This window comes from Eretmochelys imbricata, chromosome 1 (genome assembly GCF_965152235.1).
Source record: "Eretmochelys imbricata isolate rEreImb1 chromosome 1, rEreImb1.hap1, whole genome shotgun sequence".
NCBI classification, from domain to species: Eukaryota; Metazoa; Chordata; order Testudines; family Cheloniidae; genus Eretmochelys; species Eretmochelys imbricata.
The window spans coordinates 287,162,179-287,183,997 of record NC_135572.1 but is presented as its reverse complement, the minus strand read 5'-3'; the positions used below and the strand labels follow the sequence as shown (position 1 = coordinate 287,183,997).

The window sequence follows — 21,819 nt, the reverse complement described above, 5'->3', positions numbered from 1 at the left end:
TCACGCGGCCGGAAGTCAGGCTGCGCTTTACGGCCTGGCTGCCCCTGAGAAGCGGCTCCGGAGGCCCCGCTCTCTCTTTTGCTGCGGCTGTCTCTGGCGGAAGGTGAGTGTTCGGCAGCTCCGCGATCCTTCCCCTCCCCCCCCCCCCCCCCCCGCCGGGCCGCGCGCCGCTCAGCGCCGTGTCTGTCTGTTGCAGGAGGAGCCATGCCGGCCAAGGGGCCCCTGCAGAGCGTCCAGGTCTTCGGGCGGAAGGTGAGTGAGCGGGCGGGCGGCAGCGCCCCCGGGACCAGGCTGCGCTCCTCGGCCCGGCAGCTGCGGCCCCCGCCTGGTGATCGTGGCGTCGTTTCCCCGGCTAGGCCGGGGGGGGGGGGCGCGACGGGCCTGTGCGGCCCGGGAGCCGCAGGGGCCTCCACGTGTCTCGCCCGAGCCCAGCCACGCGGGGCGGCCGGTAGCCCCAGCCTAGGGCTCCCGCATCCCGCCGCCGAGCTGCCCGGGATGGAGCAGTAGGGGCCCGGCGCCACCGGCCGAGCCCGTCATCGCGATTGGAGCCAGGCCGCTGCGATAGGAGTGAGCAGCCGCACCCCTGTGGCGTGCGCCGGCACGTGTGTGTTCGTCCACACTCTCCCTGCCCCCCCACACGCTCTCTGACACCCACCGCGCCCCCGCCCTCATAGGTGTTAGAAGTGGGGGTGTGGCAGCACCCCCCGATTTGAATTGGTTCCCATCACGTACAGGGTTTACCGTGTGGGTCAACGGCTCTCAGCGCCCCCACTGTGCAAATTGTTCCCGCCCCCTGCTCTCCCCGCCCCCTATCACGCACGGGTGTCACTGTAAAAAGCCGCCTCCACAGGGGAGATGGCAGAAGGTGAAGGTAAGGGCTTCTGCGTCTTTATGATCTGGGCGGCCTGGCTGCTGCTAGTAAATTATGTCATCACACTTCCCATGTGAAGATCAAATTTTATGTTTTCAGCAAGGCTGACTTGCCTATATTAAGTCCCCATCTGACCTAGTACATTTCAGTGGTTTGCAGCAGTGGCTTTGCTTTAAATGAAAAATACTTTTTGAAATTTTGAGTGTCATAATCTAGACTGAAAGCACTGTATGCTAGTCTTTAAAGCAGTGGGTGCGCAGCTGGTATTGTAGGAATGCTATACTCACATATGCTTGCTCTTTTAGAAAACAGCAACTGCTGTTGCTCACTGTAAAAGAGGAAATGGTCTCATTAAAGTGAATGGAAGACCCCTGGAAATGATTGAGCCTAGAACCCTACAGTACAAAGTAAGTACTTTATTGGTTTTCTTTAGACTTTAGTATATTTTTATGTGTGTGTATTCGTTCTCTCTAAATAAATAAATAAATAAAATCTGGAAGAGCAGAAGAGTTTCTTGTCATAAAGACATACACTAGATGATACATCTCATTTTTAGTGGTCATGTAGGCTGTTAGCTGTAGCTTGACTATTTGTAAGTTTGTATACAATTTTGGGAGTTGAGTACTCAGGTTAAATAATAAAAGCATAGAAGTGTATCCTCACTCAAGTCACTTTGCAAAATGGGACTTAAGCTTCTGTATCAGTTAGGTGCTTGTCTCAATTTTACTCTGAGGTATTTTCTCAATTCAGAAAAAGAAAAGGAGTACTTGTGGCACCTTAGAGACTAACCAGTTATTCTCATTAGTGTTGATGGGAGCAAAGCATATATATTGATAGGAGTTAATCTTCCTTAGATCTAACTTCATAAAGTTTACTATTATCTAGTTTGACTCCTCAGTTAATGTCAAAGCACTTTACAAAGTATCATTACTCCCATTTACAAATAGGGAAACTGAGGCATGAGAAGGCGAAGTGACTTGCCTAAGGTCACCCAGTTGGCCAGCAGCAGAGTTGTGACAAGAATCCAGGTCTCCTGGGCAGTGCTCCCCTCTTATCCACTAGCGACTAGGCCACATTACCTCAGTGGTTTTTATTTAATTACCTTAGTGTGTGCACCGTAAATGCAAGGCTTATAGCACCAAACATTTTATAAATCCATACTTAGAAACCTTGCTGAAAACACTGATTGCTTCCTCTTGATCATAAATATGTTCTCATAATATGTGTAATACCCATCCTTGTACTTATTCACTACACCAGTACTGACTTGGACTCTAAATACATTCTATGGGTGGTGTACCTGAGATCACTTATCCACTGACATTTTAAAAGCTCCCGTACCCCAGTCTGGGTCTATGCTGGTTATGTACTGTGTATATATCTTATGAACCTTGTAACCGACACTTGTAATCCCTCATAATCCAAGCCTGACCCCAGATGTACAGTACCTTCCTTCTTAACTTGTTTAAATTTTATTTTAAAAATTAACTTTAATAAAATTTTTATATCTGTATTTCATAGCTGCTTGAACCTGTTCTCCTCCTGGGCAAGGAACGCTTTGCTGGTGTTGACATCAGAGTCCGTGTCAAGGGTGGCGGCCATGTAGCGCAAATCTACGGTACGACTCCTGTACAAGGTCCTTAGTGTGGGCTGGAAGAGATTAAACTACTTTATTAATCTACTTTGAACTACTTATAAAATATTTATAATTTATTAATATCTTGGGGAATAAACACCGTCTACAGTTTAAAGCTTTGGCTATTACAAATGCCAGTTTAATGGGTGTATATTGAACTATATCTGCGTCACCTGCTCTCATTTACACACACGAATGATCTGTATGAAACTGGCATTAGCATTTCCCTCTTCCAGTGCAGTGTAAGTGATTACATGTGATTGGCCATAAATTAGATTTTGGGATGAGGTTAAACAGCATTTTCTAACCACACTGCAAAGTCAAGCAGTTACTTGTCTCAGATAAAATTGCTCAAATAAAAATCCTAGAATCAGAACTTAACTTGTAACTTATTCACGTTGGGCAAAATAGAACATAAATTGCTTTTTCAGAAGTGTTAACGTTGCGCGGCTGCTAGTTAAGGCCTGTATACGTTCATTAAAATGATCTAGCTCAGAAGATGCACAGGAAGCGAGTAGACGTATTAACCCAAATCTTCATCTGTTTTAGTTGACTTTAAAATAACGTCAGGATGGTTAATCTTTGATTAAAGGGGGTAGCTTGAGGTGGAAGGTGTATGACACAAAATGGTTTGATGTGGTTTTATCATTACATTTATAACTATTTTTCATTTGTCAAATTCCTTTCTGCCAACCCCTGCCCAAACCCTTTGCCATGTTTTCTATGTAAACCTGAATTTACTGGATATTATTGTTAACTTGTCTCTTTCCTCAACAGCAATTCGTCAATCTATTTCCAAAGCATTGGTGGCTTATTATCAGAAGTGTAAGTTGGCTGTTTTGATTTTGTTTTGCTAGCCTTTTTGAAGTGTTTAGCTTCAGACATTAAGTGCTATATGTAGAACAGTAATAGATGGAAGTTATAGAATGTTAGTCACAAATATGATCTTTTTTCAGATGTTGATGAAGCTTCCAAGAAGGAAATCAAGGACATCTTAATCCAGTATGATAGGACCTTACTGGTTGCAGATCCTCGTCGCTGCGAGTCCAAGAAGTTTGGTGGACCTGGTGCCCGTGCACGCTACCAGAAGTCTTACCGTTAAAATTGTTCATCCTTGTATCTTGCAATAAATATGAGGAAAAGTTAATAAATGTTTCAAGTTTCTAAATCTAGTATTTGTTTATATTGGATAACTGTTTTTTTCAGGGTTGGGAGCTGGCCTAAAAAAACCCCAACAGGTTAAGTGCTGGTGTCTAGGAATAAAGAAAAGCACTTTGTTGCTGTCAGATACTCATTTTTTTTCTTTGTTTCAAACAATAAAGTCTCCATCCTGTGCTCCATGCATCCTTGACAAACCACTAACAAATCTAGCAGTAGAGCTTCTACAATTGTTAACCCAGGGAAATTAAAAGATATTCTCTCAACCCTCCCCGACCAAATGCTACAAAGCTGTATTAGTGCTGTTTCGGAGCAAGAGGAGTATGTGTCCTTCTCTGTTGAAAAATCTACAGTGTATGCGTGTTTAAGTGCAGTAGCAAACTTCATAAAATAACCTTTGCTATGTGAATTTTTACATTTGTATTCAAGACTAGAAAACTGATTTTTTCCCCAAAAATCATGAAAGCTTTCATATGTTCATCATTCAAGCTAATAAATTCTTAAATATAATTTCTTATAATGCTTCAGAAATATTGAACATTGAAAGGGTTGCACAGTGCTCTGAAAATGAGAGAAAGGTCCTTACTCTGAGATGCTTTGATACTAATTTGGGCACATGTAATGCACCCTGTAACAGTTCAGACACACAGGGGTGCAGGTAAGAATGATAAACTGATATGTGATTTACAAAAAACCCGTGTTATCCGTTTGAAGGACAGACATGTTTGCCTCCCCAATCTACACATGGGGAGTAATTTGGAGGGTGATCTAGATCAGTGGTTCTCAACCAGGGGTAAGTGTACCCCTGTGGGTACTCAGAGGTCTTCCAGGGGGTACATCAACTCATCTAGATATTTGCCTAGTTTTACCACAGGCAACGTAGAAAGCCCTTGCGAAGTCAGTACTAACTAAAATTTCATAAAATGATTTGTTTATACTGCTCTGTACACTATATCCTGAAATGTAAGTACAATATTTATATTCCAATTTATTAATTTTATAATTACATGGTAGACATGAGAAAGCAATTTTTCAGTAATAGTGTGCTGTGATACTTGTATTTTTGTCTGATTTTGTAAGCATGTAGCTTTAAGTGAGGTGAAACTTAGGGTTATGCAAGACCAATCAGACTCTTGAAAGGGGCACAGTAGTCTGGAAAGTTTAAGAGCCACTGTGGAGGTGTGGTGGAGATGTGTGCAGTGCATGAGAGGAGGAAATAGTGGAGATGCTAGTGAGAATTTGCATCTATTTAAGGTTTTTGTGGATACAGACTAACACGGCTACCCCCGATACTTGACTTCTATTTAAGTAGATATTGAGAGGATAAAGAGGGTGAGTGGATGATGAGAGGAAGCCTCATATGAAAATGAACTAGCTGCTCCCAACAAAAGGTTGGAGAGCTGGGACATCAGTCACAAGTGACCAGCAAAAATCATTCAAATTTGACAAACAGGTGGTTAAATACTGAGTAGAGGCCTGATGCATGGAAGCAGCTCTGGATCATGATGAGAATAACTGTTTTGTATCCCATTGTATGCTCAGCAGGAAACCATTTTGGACAGGAATGGAAAAGACGATAGGCTGACCAATAGAGAGTCTAGATTCTTGACCATATCATACTTTAAGCAAGATACTATTTTCTCTCCTTTCCCCATTAGACAGCAGTGGTACTTTGGGGGCTCTTTTGAGGGGTATCTTCCAAAATTTCTTCTTTGTACTGTAGCCTCTGTGATTATTTTTTTTTTTTTTTTTTTTAGAAACATTGGACTTTTGCCCTTTCTTGTATTGAAGAGCGCTTGCAGGGGTTTTTTTAAACCTTAAAAATATATGCAGTCTGGTCTTCCTTACTGCTGCTGGAAGAGCTTGTGGGTGTCTGAGAATGAGGTAAAATACTTTAGGGGAAGGGAGTGAAATTCTTAATTAAAAAGAACAGGAGTATACAGATTAACACAGCTGCTACTCTGAAACCATTGTTAAGATTTCCTTTTTCATAAACTTAGTCATTAATATTAAATAGTATTAGCATAAATTGAACAAAACTTCTAAACAGAATTGATAAGTCCCACTCTCACTTGCTTAGCTTTCAGTCTCTGTTGATAACGTGACTAATTTTTCCGTCACATTTGTGTGTTCCAGAGTGGATTTCAAAAACGCCTGAATTTCAAATTAAATGCAATTGAAAAATCAAACTCTTATTCTTTCAGAAAGAAAGGAAGAGGAATGCAGGAAAGCAACAAGCCCATTTTTGTTTCCTTTTTGCAGATCTACTGTGAGCCACTTGCAACTTGTTTGCTAGACTTTTTTTGTTTTTGTCCTGCAGTAAATGAAGAATATGCCTAATTTCACTTTAGAAGTTTTATTCTGATTTATTATTGTTCTGACTGATCTCTTGTGGGATGTTCTCTGGCTTTTCTTTCCTCTGTCTCCTTTGACCTGCAAAACGTCTCATCACCCCATCTAGGGATGCAGTATTGGCTGGTTAGAACACTGGAGCTCATCCAGGTTTCTTCTTGTGATGAGGCTGTTGATGAATGATGAGCTATTCTAGCTCCTGGACCATAAAAACTCTGCCTCCTCCTTTCTAGGCCTGACTTTTTTTTTTTTTTTTTTTTTCTCTGAAGGCAGAGATGGGGAATGAAACTTGGATATATTATATGGCAGTGCAGAGCATACTGTCTCCACGGCGTTTCTTCAAACCGAGAAGCCCTTAACCCTAATCAAAATGTTTTCTAAAGTGGATTTTGATCTCATGAAAATGTCCTGTTGATCTCTGCAATGATGTCACATCAAACTATTTGATTTTGTTAATAAGATGTAAAATGTAAATGTTACTTGATGTGTACTGGGAGCTGCTAGATGCCAGTTTTATTTTCTGAAATACTACAAGTAAATTGGTGTGAGCTAATTGCATGAGAGCATGGTGGAAATAGGATGTAGTAGTGAGAACTCTGTTTTCCTATTTACTCTATCCTGCCACTTACCTTCACTAGGGGGGTGAGCGGTGAAAAGGATTCTTCTACCATTGATAGTGGAGGTAGAAATGGCATAGGAGCAGCTTTACCAACTCAGCTCTGGCATTAGCCTGCCCCTCCTCAACTAGTCCTTATCAGCAACAAGATGTGTAAGACCAGAAAGGGGTCCCCCAGCAGCAGTGAGGCTGAATTGGAGATGGGCTGGTTCCAGCGTGTCCCTAACCCCATCCCAGAGCTCACTAGCTGCAGGAGCATTAAGCTTAGGAGGCAGAGTAGGGACTGGAAGCTGCTGTGAAAATGTGGATCCTGCCTAGTCTGTGCACCTGGCACTGGGACTTACCAACTGTGGGTGTGGTGCAAGCTCTGAAAAGTTCCATGTGCCACTGGCATCAACAACGTAGGGAGAGCCAAAATTGGGAGTAACTGTACCAGTCTGGCTCTGGCCTGGTGTATCCTCACTGACCAGATTGCCCTCATATGCTGCATGGTCCTTAAAGAAGCTGAAGATGCTCCTTGCTGCTATGGTTTTGCAGTTATTGAGATAAATTATGCTTGACTGTGATACCCACATAGATTGTAAGTGGTTATTGAAAAGTTTATTATTAAATGAGGCTGTTAATTTTGTATATTTGAAGTCAACCAACAAACTTTTAAATACAGAATTTATATGTTAAATTAACTTTGTCATTTCTAATTGTAGAAAGTCTAGATAGAGAACACCTATAAATTCTTTCAGTTTGTCTCCCTGCCAATGCAGGATGGTTACCTAAAGTGTACTCGTGGGCTCTTTTTTTCTTTTCCTCCTTGGTTTTTCAAAGGTCCCAAGCAGTGGGGCATCTACTTATTCCCTTATGCAGGCAAATGCATTTCATTCCTCCTATTCAAGTTAATTTCTCTCTCTCTCCCCCACACTTTTCCATTTCTTAATTTTAACCCCATGACTCTTGTACCACAGTGTACCTCGCTGAATAATTCCTTTCCCTCCTCGGATACTTGTTGGACTGTTACGACCTCACCTTATCTGTCATTCCTCTGTTTCCCTAGTGACTTTTGTTGCTCTTTGCTCAAATTTCTCTGTCTTTCTGGTATAGTCGCCAGATGTGAATGCAGTTTTATAGGTGCAGTTGTATTAGAATTGTAGAGAGGAGGATTATTGCTTTGCTGCTAAATGCCTTGTCGTGTCTGTGTTTTGAAAGCCTAGCCTTCATGGGCCTTTTTGCAGCTATAGCACATTGCGAACTAATGTCGAACATGTTTTCCAGTATGATCTCCTATGTCTCTTTAGCATTATTGCTTTCCAGGTTTCTCAGTCCGAATAAATGTGTGTTCTGGAATATTTCTCTCACTTTGCATTATTTCAAGATTAATCTAATTTTGTTGTGTTCTTCCCGTATTTCTAATATTTCTAAGTTCTTTTATGTTATTCGCCTGCCTTCACTGCTTTTGCAAGGACAAAGAAATAATACAAAGGAAACTAGATACACTATACTGTAAAGTATGGTATTAACATGTCTTTTTCCAACACTAAATGTCAGACACATTAAACAGCGTCTAAACAACAGTAAGAATAACTTCATACATTGGTTATCAATCAGTTGTTGGTTACCCGGTGGATGTTCCATGAGACTTTCAGGACAGAGTCACTGAACAAAATGAAGTTATGTCTAGGCCCTCTTCTTTTCCAAATGAGAGTGTTAGAACTCAGTAAGTGAAAGCTTCAAATTAGAGAAGTCTCCTCCATGTTTTCAGGGTTGTAGTGGTGGGGAAAAATATTCCTTGGGTAAGAGTGTACAGAATTAAAAGAATGCGAGAGCAAGGCTATGGTGGGGACAAGGGATGATGAAAGAGAATCAATACCAAAACAACTAGCTCTCAAGTCATGGCAAAAAGGAATTGCCAACATAGGAACAGTGATGTGAGGAGAGGCAAATAGATATGAAAGTGGAGAGAGGCAGAGGAGTGAAAGACTGATACTGTCCGTGATCCCGTCCATGATCCCCTCCCCCCACTTTCAACCTGAAAATAGGTATATTTTATAATATACAGTGGTATGTTTCATTACAGAGATACCTTATATTCATAAGAATTGGCCCATCTTTCAGCAAATACTTTTCTGAAGATACTGTGAAATTACCAAATCATGAAGGTATTGATATGCACCAAATACTTTGGTCATCTCACTTACACGTAGAGTAATTGTCAAGTAGCTGATTAAATTGTGTCTGTTTAGGATTGAACCTACTGTGATACTTTATATTTAAAAAGAGTAATAGAAATATTTCTATGTCTGAAGCTGTGCAAGTATGATGCATTTATATATAATTTAAAGTATGGGCTTGGGAATGGCAGAATCTGAGGTTAGATTATCTTTACATCTCTGCTTTTGTAAGAGATGAAGAAAGGAAAGATGAATATATTTACAAGACCAAAATAACGGATGTAGAGAACTAGATGGCTCGGGTATTGGTAATAGAATTTGGAGCCTGTCATCTCCGCATTGTTGGCTTGGGTCCGTCTCAGGCTGGTAATGATCAAAGGTCATTAATTGCCAACTATTAACTTCTTTTGGTGATCTGTGAAATTAATGGGAGGTCTTAGTCCACCTCTTAAGAGAGAGGAGTCCATTCTTCATTCACACTAAATGGCTCCCTTCCTGGCAGTGAGCAGAGGTGCAAAGGCACAGATGATTCTTCCAGGTCAATGTTGGGAGCTTATGTTACTCAAAAATTATCCCTTTGATCAATCGTAATATACCACTGTTGTGCCCTAGAAAACATAATGTGAAGTTCTTGCCTGCAAAGTCAGAAATACCAAGGGAAGGTCTTCATTTGGCAGGGGATGAGGTGGGGGAAGGGTTTCACACTGGGGAAATATCTTCATTGATTCCTCTAGAAGATAAGAAGTAAATGGGATAAATGAAACAAAACTGACAGATAAGCAGAACACTTAAAATGACTTTTTACTATACATTTTATAAAATACTAAAATGTGGGTGAATACAGCAAGGAGTTTGTTTTTCAAAAGTTATATTCATTGCTAAGAGTCATCTATAGAGTTTAGATTACTGCAATGCACTCTATATGGGGCTACAGCTTAAATCAACCTGGAAAGAGAAGCAGGTGTAGAATGTGGCAGCACGTTTAGTAAGTAATACATCTTGCCAGCCATACATAACACCAGTGCTCCAGCTCCTGCACTGGCTTCCTGTTTGTTTCTGTGTGGAGTTTAAGGTACTGAATTTGAACTATAAAGCTTTAAGCAGCTTGAGGCCTGACTTTTTGAAATACTGCCTCTCTCTCAGTCAGTGAAGGCACTCAAGCTGAAGGGATAAACAGCTGGTAGGACAACTTCCATTCAAGGCCCTTAACTTCTGAAGTCACTTAGGTCTAAAATAGCCTTCCAGTATGAGATTAGAGACATGCTGCATGTTGTTACTTTTGGGGAGGGGACATGTAATGGGGCCTGCATTGGTGGGCTCAGTACAGCATTGGTTGGGGTGGAAATCTGATAGGAGAATAACCAATCTGTTTGTTTTGAGGAAGCTGTTGGCTTTATCTTTTAAACATGTCAAAGGCACAAAGAGACCACCCTATTTTGTGCGTAAACAATGAGTTAAAGGTAATTTCGAGAAGTACACCTGCCCCGGGGTCCCAGTGCCAATTCTTATGGTTTTACTATAACTTTTTCTTTATTTTTAAATCTGTCCCCTGTGTGAAAGAGCCACAAGGGGAAACGGGCTAATCATGGTATTGTCAAAAGCACAACGTAATTTTTTTAAAGGAAAATATGTTTCTCTAATCTCTGTCTATTGGTGTACTTAAATGCACTATTACTGTACAATACATACCATTCAGTTACAACAATCTTTTGTGTGTTGCTTGTAATCAATAAAAAACAAAACTCCAAACAGCGAATTGTTTTTTTAGGTCCCTATAAGTATACTTTTAAAACAATTTCTCAGTAAATATCTTATTTTCTTGATGTATATGAACAGAAATCATCAGTATTCTTTATTATGTACACACCATAAACACAAATGATGCTTTACATAAAAATAAAAGGTAATTGGTGAAATCCTGTCCCCACTGAAGTCAATGGCAAAACTCCTATTGATTTCATTGGGACAAGATTTCACCCCTTGTCTTTTACACTGAGGAATTTTCAATCAGTAAGAATGGTATGCCAGTGAATACTACACACAGTTTGACCCTGGGTTAAATTAAGACATAATGACAAACACTAAATGGGCTATGGAAAGGCTAGGAGGAAGGGAAGGTACATTACTAATCCAAGCAACCACCTGATCATAGTAATGTACATGTTTTGATATACAGATTTATTTATTTTTAAAATCTGCAGTTCATTTGAAGGGAAGGTTAGGTAGTTCTAGGGGTAGGCTAGATGAGGTAGTGTCTTTCCTTTGTTTACATTAGATTTTGATGAAGAATATAGTTTTCCCTTTCAGATATCTGTGAGATTTTAAAACACATTTTATTTAAAAAAAACAAAACAAAAACAAATTACCAACTGCTGTGCAGTTTTCTTTTGTGACACTATCAGAATGTTAGAAGGAAAAAACTTATTTGCTTCCATTAGGTAGTTAAAATCCAGATAATTTCTTTAATGGAAATTAATTTCTCATTTAAAATGTATGTTGAATTTTTTAATATATTTGTCAAACTACTTAGTGGTATGTGTTACACGAACATTTTTGTAAGTTTGAACTTAAAAGTTTTTTTTCATTTTAATAAATAGAAGGTAGAAAGGGAAGCAATTTTAATTAGCACAGGTTTCAAAACACACAAACTTGAAATGACAACTGTTTGAAAAATCTTTCAAAGCATCATGACATGGCAAAATTTCTTTCCATGTCACTATCCATGAATGTTATAAAGGGTTGATTCAGTCCAAAAGTGGAATAAGCCTTGCAGGTCTAGTGTAAGTGTAACTAATACAGGCTCTGGTAAGGAGTTACCATGCATTACTAATGAGAGAAGCACAGCCAAAAAGGTGTATGCAACATTTCCAGAGCTCCAGAAGCTGGATGTGGTGGGAAGCTTGATATTTCTTTTTTTTCTCCTGTCCCCTATTTTTTATTCCCCCCCCCACCCCACCTTATTTAAATTTCTCTGCTATCTAAATTTATAAAAGATTTAAACACCCAGAGACACATACTTCTAAGATGCCATAATACTCCAGGCCACCAATTTGGATACATTTCATACTGAGAAGCTACACTGAAATGAATATTGTGGGAAAACTCAATTTAATGATACCTTGGAGTGTATTCTTGGTTCATTCTCTGCTGTTCTCTTTGCAAGGTAAGAACTTTTATGCTCAATTTTTACACTAAAAACGTTTTAGAAAGAATTCTCTTAACAATTTAGTAATACGGTTACTTATTTTTCTTTCACTGTAAAGCAAATAGTTCTTATCCTATGGCCTAATTAAACAAACAAACAAACAAACCAGTAATACAGACTTAATATCTTTACATCACACACTTTTACTGCTTTTGAAACTAAAAATGACTTTGTTTTTTTTTAAATTCAGACTACCTGAATAAAATGCTTGAATTTTATACAGCATGATTAGTAAAGAACAGAATTATTTTTCTTGGCTTTCTTGCTTCTGATTATTGTCAAATGTGTTATCAGATTGATGTGGGCTTAATTGTTATGAACAGGAAATGGGTTTGCTCAAGATTTGGACTGCACCTGCAGTGTGTCTGAACATTTTTTATAATTCTAGAGTAAATATTTGGCAAACTGATTATAGAAACTCCCAGCTGCTGTCATCACACATGCTAATAATAGATACCATAGACAGCTTAGAAAAATGATTCCTGAGGATAACAGAAGTTTTTCAAGCATTGTGACTTTCACATAGCTTGAAAGTAAAAATATTCTTAAAATGAAAGTAAATCTGCATGAAATCTAGAGAGATTTAAACATATTGGACTAAAGGTTTAGAAGTATTATGTTCAGAAAAGCATTACAGGGAGCTGCATTGAATCCTGATCCTGAGAGGTTCTTAGCACCCTGAGCTTTAGTCTGATAAGCATTAGTCTGATCCTGCAAGGTGCTGAGCATTCACGACTTCCACTGTCGATGATGGGAGTCAAGGGTGCTTAGCACTTTGCAGGATCAGGCCCATTGGGAATTGCGGGTTCTCAGCACTTCTCACAATCAATTTCTGAAGACGAAAAACATCAATCACTCAGAAGAAAAATGTTTCTATCTTTGCTGGCAGGGAGTAACTTTGCTGGCAGGGAGATAGGCTGCATAAATGCTTTCTGGAAAACTTACTGTAATTTGTCCTCTTCTAAAGAACAAAACTCACTCTTGTTTCTTAAAACCAAAGTCAGGTCAACATTTGTCTGCATGCAAAATGCGCAGAAGGAAATAGAGAAAAAAATGGTTTAATTCCATTACTTTTTATCCAACAGAATCCTATTGCGAGTTTTCTCTTTTGAGAAGAACACCGAGGTGAGTGTGCGTTCCTCATTTGCAGAGTTTTAAAAAGCAAATATTGGTGAAATCAATAAGGCTTGTCTGATAGGATGGAAGTATAGGAAATACAATATAGCCCCATGCGGAACACCTCTAACTTTTAGTAACTTAGACATAAAGTATTTCTTCTGTTTAATAACTCTTCCCAAAGAGCTGGTGATTAAACGTGCAAATCATTTTTTGAAAAACAAGTGCACCTCTTTAGCAATCACAAAAAGATGGTGTTCCTCAGGGGCTCAAGTAAGTTCACAGGATGAGTATCTTATGTGACTATTCTCATATCTGATAAAATGTACATTAATTAAATACCAGTAGATCATTTTAGTTTCAGGATAAAAATAATAGAATTCTAGTGACACACAGAAAGGAATTTCCCACAAATAAAACATGTTATACAATAAATATTGTCTCAATGATAATTCATTTTCTCAGTCTGAAAAAAGCACTTGCAAGGCAAGTTATATGTAATAATTCAAACCAAACCAAAACTAGGGTATCCTCCTGATCCCATTGAAGTCAATGGAAACTTTGCCATTCAGTAGAAGCAGGATTAGGGCTCAGCTCTGTACATCTAATGACTTGTAGTACATCTAGTGATCACACACTATATTGTACAAAATCTGGCCTGTTAAATAAAACAAAGTGTATTTTGTAGATTGAGGCCATTATTTCTGAAATTAATTTAATTATTGCCTATTGTAATTTAGTTACCGCTGGAAGGTAACCTTACACTTTTAACACCACGACCACTGCACATACAAATAGCACTGGTGCACCTCAACAACACGTGTACTATTCAGGCACCTAATGAAAGAGCTACACTATTTTGTGTCCCATATTATAAGCCCAATTTGCTTATCTCCCCTCCCCCATAAATACCAGGTACCCTCTTGAACAAGTAGCCTGTGTTTGAGAGCAGAGGTCTAAGCACTCTTGAATTTTGTAAAATGAGACTATGAAAAGAAAAAAGTCACCTTTTTAAATGTTAACCCAAGAAAGACCTCTTTGATAATGTGCTGGAAATCAGAGAGAAACACCTCTCCCTAGGGAACCACTTATTCAGGTTGCTCAGGGACCTTTGATTATACAAGATCCTTTTTGTTTTCTTCCAGAAACCAGTTTAATGCAACTCGACAGAAAAGAGATCTCTTAGCAGCTGAGGTAGGTTATACCACAGAAAGAAAGAGGGTCAAAAATCCCCCTCCTTTCCTCAATGGGGCTTTGCTGTTGTCACAATGAGGTCTTTGTAAAGGAGAATGGAAATGGTAATAACAAGACAGGGATGAGGAGGAGAAGCTTTTCCATACCTGCTTTCGTCAAACTTAAATCCACAGCCTCATTCATTCTTAGCAAAATGCTTCATGAATTGCCCAGCCTAACACACCAGGGGTCGGGGGAGGAAGGGTCTTTGTTAAATCTTTTGTGAGAGCAAACAGAAACTTGGGAGTGGCTGTTTGGTGAAAAGCACAATAATGAAACCATAGCCGAACAATTTTGCAAATAGTGTTGTTATTGCGACAACGCTCCTGAGCTGTGCAGCAGGTTCCCAGGGCAGAGCCTGTGCCTCCGAAGACCATTCTGCAGTTCCATTGCTGTTAAGATAACTCAGGGAGGTAGGAGGTCAGGGAGCAGACCTGACAATTATTCCATCTGGGATGAGTTTAAGGTTAGTTTTAAAGTCTCTCACTCTTCTATGCACTAGGATTTTGTTGTGCGTCAGTGAGAGACACAAACCCCTACAAATTACCACCATTTGCCAGTCCTGGAGGAAGCAACTTGTTCACGGGCAGAGGGGCACCCTCCCTCTCCCCCCGGAGTGTGGAGGTTAGAATCTGGGATGCTAGGAAACCACATAAAGTGCTGAGTGCCTGCTTGGGACAGATGGCTTGTCTTGTGCTAGTATCTCAGTGAGCTATACTCCTTGTCCTTCTTCTGATATCTCTGTTGCTGTGTTCCACCCCAGGGATCGCTGTGATGGAGAAAGTAATTCCTTACATGTGGTTTACAATTTTACCTAGTGTTTACAAAGTGCTTTGGGATTCTCTTGAATCAAAAGCTCTGTGTACATGCAAGATCATTTTATGTATTAAAGTAATTGTCCTATCCTAATTGTCCTGCAAAATCCCTAGAATTGAATTAGTCAGACCATTTATGAAGTATTAACACTCTGGTTTTGCTTTTTTGTTTCTCGGATAGACTGGAACAGATTCTGCTGGGCCTCACCTTCATGGGGACCTTACTCAGGGTCAAAGTCCATCAGAAGGTCAGTACCATGTTAGTAATTCACTACCTGTTTGAAAGGATTTCAGTAAAATGCCATCTACCCATCAACTATCCCCTGTTACCAGAGATTGTATAACTTTTGATAGTATTTACCTCCCATGCAAAACCCAGTGCTATCTAATTTTGTTATGGAAACTTGTACTTCTGACTTGCTAAATCACAGATTTAAAAACAACCAGTTTCTAATGTACCTGTTAATGTGGCACCCAAGCACCTAATGAAACAAATCCTTCATTGCTTTACAGTTATTTCCACTCCCAGTTTTCTTGTGTGTCACTTTTGGGCCTTGTCAGGTTGAGTAGGTATGCTGAGCGGGATTGATAATAGCAGTTGTCCATGGAAGACCAACCTAAAGCCTCTTTTAGAAGATTCTAAGTGTCAACCAAACTCTTCAGTTTGTTCAGAGTGAATTGAGGGGTTTCACAGATGATCCATTCCCATCACTGTTATCTAGCATCCAGCATGCAAAAATGATCAAATGGACTGAACACTGACACTTTCTTAAGACAAGATGGAGTTTTTGGTTTCTTTCATATCAATGAATACAAATCATGGTGCATCTAGTGTTGTTAGTTTTAAAAGCATTTCCTTGCAAGTGAAATGGGGGAACGAGATAGTATTCTCTGCCTGGTCTATATTTTCAAATGGTATTTGTATTCATAAGTATTTGAAAAATAACTTTAATATGGAAAGAATACAAAGATAAAGTCTATGTGCTGCCTTAAAAAGGACATTTTACAATTAAGATTAAAATTGTGGGGCAAGGCTGACTACTTTGTATGGTTTTACTTCAATGGTTCAATTCAGTTCCCGTTTTGGTCATTAGGAGCTTTACCATGGATTCTCTGAGGCTGGGTATATGATGTTTTTTAGCCCTGTTTGTGTTGCTTTTTGCAGTAGAAAAAACATAAGTAAAGATGTTCCCCAGCTGCAAAATCCAGAGGAGGATTTTTAACCCTGCCAGCTTCAAAGATATTTGGATCCAGGGTTTTAGTTTGGCTCATTATACAGAAAGCATCTACCTGCAAAATTCTGATTTCCTCTCGCCCCCACTCCCACCCTGCGCCATCTTCCAAATTTGGGACGCTCAGATGTGGTGTTTTGTTTTCGATGCATCTCTCTTAATAAGACCAATGGGAAAAGTATCAGGTCTAGGTTTTTTGAACGGTTGCATATTATACACTTACTTTCATTAAAAAGTTTATCATTTTAGAAAATTGCTAAATTAACTGGAATAGAAAACAACTAATTCTCATGCAATTTTAAGTTCATGACAAATTTCAACTGTTCAAACAGAAATAATAATTTTAACTGATCTTTTTTAGCATAAGGGGATGGTTGGTAGTGGTTGTTTTTGGCTATGTAAAATTTTATATTCATAGGGATTTATAGCCTCAATATACCTTTCACTTGAACCTTTATAAATAAGGAGGAGCTAAGCAGATGTACAGTTTGTGCTGAACTCAGTCAATGAGTATAATATGCCCCTTGTATATTTCTATTGCAAGACTACTGGGATTTTGTTTCTTTATGTGGGAACTTGATCTTTTAGTTACTCGGAGGAGGCTGACCTTTGCTCTCTTGTTAGTTTACAAATCTTCAAACTATCTTCTTACCAAACAATAAAAATATGAAATGAAATAAACATTGAAACTAAGAATGCTGTTGGTTAACTTTTTAGGTAATAACTGGTTCTATTTTAGTTAATAGAAAGATTTCATCCAAATTATTCAGCATGTTGATAAAATTCAGTGCATACTAGAAGGCTGGTATGTTTTCTTTCAGGCTTTTGTTCTCAAGAATGCCTTAATGGAGCAGTTTGTACAGAGGCGGGTGTATGTGACTGTCAGATGTTTCAGGCTCATGGTGAAAGGTGCCAAATTGGTAAGTTTCAGGAATCGGCAACGGAATTGAGTTTCAGATTAGAGTGAGATTTAGGGATGAATTTGTTCAAATAATACCTGTTCAGAGCACTTTTGCAATTGCCTTATAATCAAGCTGTAATTCTAAAAGGAGGCTGGCTCAAATGCTGTATTTCAGAGTGAGATATGGGAGTACAGAAGAGGATCAGATGTTCCTGAATTTTATTAATACCTGTAATAGTATCCCAGTGCATCATAATGGACCATATCTGCTTTTACTTACTTAAATGTGTCACCAAAAGTATCATTGCACTTCCACTTACAGTGCCCTATTGCCCATTCTGAAGACAGGATGTTCAGATATTTTAATGGGAAAAGTTTTGGCAGGTTCAATCTATTGGTAGTAGAATTGGGGTAGAAGTTGTTAGTCCCTATCTTGATTCCTCAGACTCTGTAGAATATATGCAACAGCAGCCATGGAGGGACTTTCTAAGGTCAGGACTAGAACCTCAGCTGGTGTCAACCAATGTAGCTCCATTGAATTCAGTGGAGCTGCACTGACTTTCGTCAGCTGAGACTGTAGGCCAAAGCAGCTGTTGAAACTGAACCAAAGTCTTAGCCTTGGTTCACCCTGAGCCCATACACCAAACACTGACCTAAACCTAATATGATATGATCATCCTCTCCTTTGTAGAGTTTGTGGATAATGGATTTTTTTTGGTTCACTGGCAATTTCAACAAGTTGAGAACAAAACTCATTTTGTGTTAAACAAAATGTTTTATTTGAAATAAAACGTTTCAATTTCAACCATTTTCAGATCTATTTAAATTTTAAAACCAAAATTAAAGAAAATTTCAAAACAAAATGTTTCAAAATGAAAAAATCATACTGTTTAGTTTAAAAATATCAAAATAAAAAGTTTTGATTCCCCCCGCCCCCCAACAAATTGGTGACATCAACATGAATTCATGAAATGATTCATTGAATCTGCCTTTTTACATTAAAAAAACGTTTGGGTCCAAAATTTTTGCCCAGCTCTACTCATTGGTCCATTCCTAGTTATAATTTAAAGGTGAAATCCAGGCTCCATTGACATCAATGGCAACATTTCCATTGGCTTTGTTGGTCCACAGTTCCCCCTTAAGAGTTTTAAAACTTGTCTTAATCTCATTTCTTGAATGATAAATAAAACTAGCTTCTGTGCTGATGTATGCTTATCTACTATGCATGTAATATCTTATTTTTGTACATGTCCCTGACACTTGTGTACTTTTTTTGTTATTTTGCTTTTTATAAGCTCATCTTATTTATTCTCCCCAGTACCTAATGATGGTAAGGATCGAGATGGAATTTGCAAATCATGGGGGCAGTATCACTTTGAAACATTTGATGGCATCTACTATTATTTTCCGGGAAATTGTTCCTACATTTTTGCAAAAGATTGTAGTGCTCCGGAACCTCAGTACACTGTATGGGTAAGTGTGTGAATATGGATTTTGAAATGAAATGCAAAATATTGATATAACATAGAACTTGTGTTATAGCATAACAAAAAGAACAGAGACAGTAAATGGATCAAAAGGTAGTTTATTTCCTTTTTAGATTTATAGAATGTGCTGATCAAAAATTCTGTAAGTACAAATGCAATAACAAATCTCTGAAATATAAAGTAAACTGTATTATAAAATGATCTCTTTAGGCAAACATGGAGAAATTTACTCCTGACTTCAAAACAGTTTACTGTCTCTTTCATTAGCCCCAGATTGAATCATTTAATGTTAGTGATCAGTGCTCTGATGTCAAACGTTGAATAGCATCATTTGTTACATACAAATGAGGTTAAGACTGGTAATATTCCAAAGATAGTAACTCTGATAACTGTGATAAAGAAATTGTTTCCATGACACATTAGTAAAACTGCAAGTAGTAGTTATAGAGACAAATGTGAATTGAGGAGGTTTTGTGAAATATAGAGATTCCACTTACGTTAAATGTGGTTTGACCAGGACAGGTGGACTGGACTAGTTTTAGGCATAGATGACCACATAAGATTTCATATCAAAGAGGCTGCCAGATATCCCTGGTGTAAAGATTTGAAAAGAGGTTAGGAGAAATTGATTAGGAGAGGAGATGTTCACTGAGCTAAACTTTTATGCTAGAGAATATGTTAGAGTTTTTTGGGTCTGCATATCTACCTTGGGCAGGACTACATGAAAAAACTTGTGTTGGTACAGTAATGTCAGTTAGAGGGGTGATTATTATTTTTTGATGACATTTCTGTGCTGGCAAAAGCATTTTGTTGCTGGTATAAGTTGTTGACACTGTCCTGCCAGAACTCTCAAACCAAGAGGGACCAAGCAGAATCAATACTTGGATGGAACACCTCCAAAAAACCCCCTACTTTCTGCAGGAAGCCATGCTGATGATTCAATAGATGCTAGTGTTTTTTCTAGGTCAATATTGAGAGTGGCCATATGGTGCTGGGGCTATTGTGTTGCTGGAGGTCCCATCTCCCAGAGGATACGTACCTTTGGGCAGTAAAGGCCCACTCGCACTTTTCATAAGATATGTACCAAACCCATAACTAGGTAATTATATTCTTCCTAAATTAAATTCTCTGCAGTTTCAACTGGACAAAATATTCCAGTTCTTTTTTCTGTCTTAAGCTACTGTGCAATGATGCCGGGTGCTGTTAAAAAGTTAGCGGAGGGCAAAGTGGTCTTCTAACCATGTATATACCTGTATTAGTAAGCCCTTGTATTGTTTAAATATTTATTTCTAAAGTTCTTTGGGGTCCTTCAGTGAGAGGTGTGTAGATATGTAAAAGATTATATGTGTAAATTTATTAAGAGTTGTATGTAAATATTGAGCAGAAAACCACATTTGGTGTTAATGCATCTGTGTGTTTTTCTCCTTTCAAGGTCCATAACAGTCCCCAGTGTGATGGTTCGGTGTATTCTTGTCTGCGGTCAATCAGCTTATTTTTTGCAAGCCAGGAAGAAATAGTTATTGTGGGACAAGAAGTAAAAAAAGAATCAATCAGGTAAATGAACTGACTGTTTCTGGAACATCTTATCACAGAAATGAAGTATTGGCATTAGGAAGTTATGATTCTTTCACCAAATCTAGCTGTGCTACATAGTTATTCCCAGTGATCTACACCTGGTTCTGAGTGCCCCGGTTAGCCTAGCCAAGACGTGAGCAGCCACACTGCAAAGGTTCTGCTTGAGGTATTGTGTCCTCATTGGTGCTACATTCACCATTGTATGTCACTATGACTTCTGGGAGGCATATCCCATGGTTCTTTGTGCTGCAGCTACACTCTGAATTTTTCCCTATTGAATTGTGGGAGAACTTTGTCTGTCCTTCTGAGTGCAGAGGGAGGAATTGTGGGAAGGCACTTGAGTGATTTATCCTGCATCCTCACTGCAAACTGGGCTAGTTACCAGCCTGAGTGAAAGTGGAGCCTACGCTCTAATCTACACCCATAGCCACGCCAGCTAGCCTGGGTTGAAAGTACCACTAAACTCAGGGGAGAGGTTTTTGTGTGTGGATGGGATAGGGACTAGGGGCAATACCAGGTAAGAGTTTGGAATAACTCTGCAGTGAAGACATACCCTCAGAGGTCATACGGTAAGACACAGAGGTTAATAATTATAAGTCAAATTCAGATTTGATTAAAGGAACTTAACTCTATTGAAATGTTTAGCAAGTTGTTCATTCACACCTGTCTGAGTTAGCCTGTTACCTTTGCTATTTTCAGTGGTCGGCCTGTACAAGGCATCTGATTTCTGATTCTTCACGTCTGTCCCTTGACTGAAAGAGTTTTTCTACACTGGGAAAATGCGTGGTGTTATTAGTTAACTATTGGATTTCTTTTTTAAAATGGTGTTAGCTAGTCTTGGTTAAACCTTGGTCAACCCTGATATTATTTAAAACATGAGAGTCAGTCACTGTCCAGGCTGAGTGCATTGCCCCATTGTAGAGAAGCCCAAATTGAGTTCATCAGGGTCCTTAAGTTCCTTATGCATTACCATTTTGAGACCCAAAATAGTGTTTGAGATACGCCAACCCCTGAACTCTACCTGGTATACCCTTCTTCGTATCAGATATAAGTGTGAGTAGATCTGGTGTTCTCACATCTGAGTTGCTACACCTGGTAGCTACAAGGATATTGCCATTAATCCCAAAAGCAGCAACCTTTGAAGACAGTGATTCTGCAATACTAGAGTCTGATGGAAATCCAAACATAGCTGTCCCCATTTACTGGACAGAGCTACAGCCATGTTGGAGGATATACTGTAAATGGCTAATAATATTTTCGGTGCTATTTAATCTTTGGTTTGAATAGCAAGGGTCTTATTCTACACATGTTCAATGCACAGAATGTTATTGGCTTCAAAGGGAGTTGTCTGTATTGAAAACTTGAAGGATATGGCTCCAAATTACCCTGTCATTTACTGATATTTTAAAAAGTTTTTGGGCACATCTACCTGTTGCTTCTTCTGTTTACAAATGAATTAA

At 39.0% G+C, this 21,819-nt stretch overlaps 2 protein-coding genes across 2 annotated transcripts in view; both read left to right on the top strand.

Moving 5' to 3' along the window:
* The first annotated feature begins 6 nt into the window (after positions 1–6).
* RPS16 (ribosomal protein S16) lies at positions 7–3,679 on the top strand. The gene is made up of 6 exons (XM_077832619.1): positions 7–103; positions 197–252; positions 1,177–1,278; positions 2,393–2,489; positions 3,285–3,332; positions 3,464–3,679. Exons 2-6 carry the CDS (start codon positions 205–207, stop codon positions 3,607–3,609), a joined length of 441 nt encoding a protein of 146 aa, XP_077688745.1. The 5' UTR covers positions 7–103; positions 197–204; the 3' UTR covers positions 3,610–3,679.
* An 8,200-nt stretch (positions 3,680–11,879) lies between these two features.
* The window catches only part of OTOGL (otogelin like), a 132,654-nt gene continuing 122,714 nt past the window's right edge, over positions 11,880–21,819 (top strand). The window contains exons 1-7 of the mRNA XM_077838230.1: positions 11,880–11,958; positions 13,086–13,125; positions 14,262–14,310; positions 15,346–15,412; positions 17,218–17,316; positions 18,616–18,770; positions 20,217–20,338. Coding sequence (XP_077694356.1) covers positions 11,880–11,958; positions 13,086–13,125; positions 14,262–14,310; positions 15,346–15,412; positions 17,218–17,316; positions 18,616–18,770; positions 20,217–20,338 — 611 coding nt within the window. The remainder of the gene's footprint in view (positions 11,959–13,085; positions 13,126–14,261; positions 14,311–15,345; positions 15,413–17,217; positions 17,317–18,615; positions 18,771–20,216; positions 20,339–21,819) is intronic.

Bases quoted from the DNA above. Each gene is read 5' to 3' on its own strand.
- RPS16 (XM_077832619.1), top strand. From the start codon at position 205: ATGCCGGCCAAGGGGCCCCTGCAGAGCGTCCAGGTCTTCGGGCGGAAG. The intron at 253-1,176 runs GTGAGTGAGCGG...TTGCTCTTTTAG, and splicing joins TCCAGGTCTTCGGGCGGAAG to AAAACAGCAACTGCTGTTGC. The intron at 1,279-2,392 runs GTAAGTACTTTA...TGTATTTCATAG, and splicing joins CTAGAACCCTACAGTACAAA to CTGCTTGAACCTGTTCTCCT.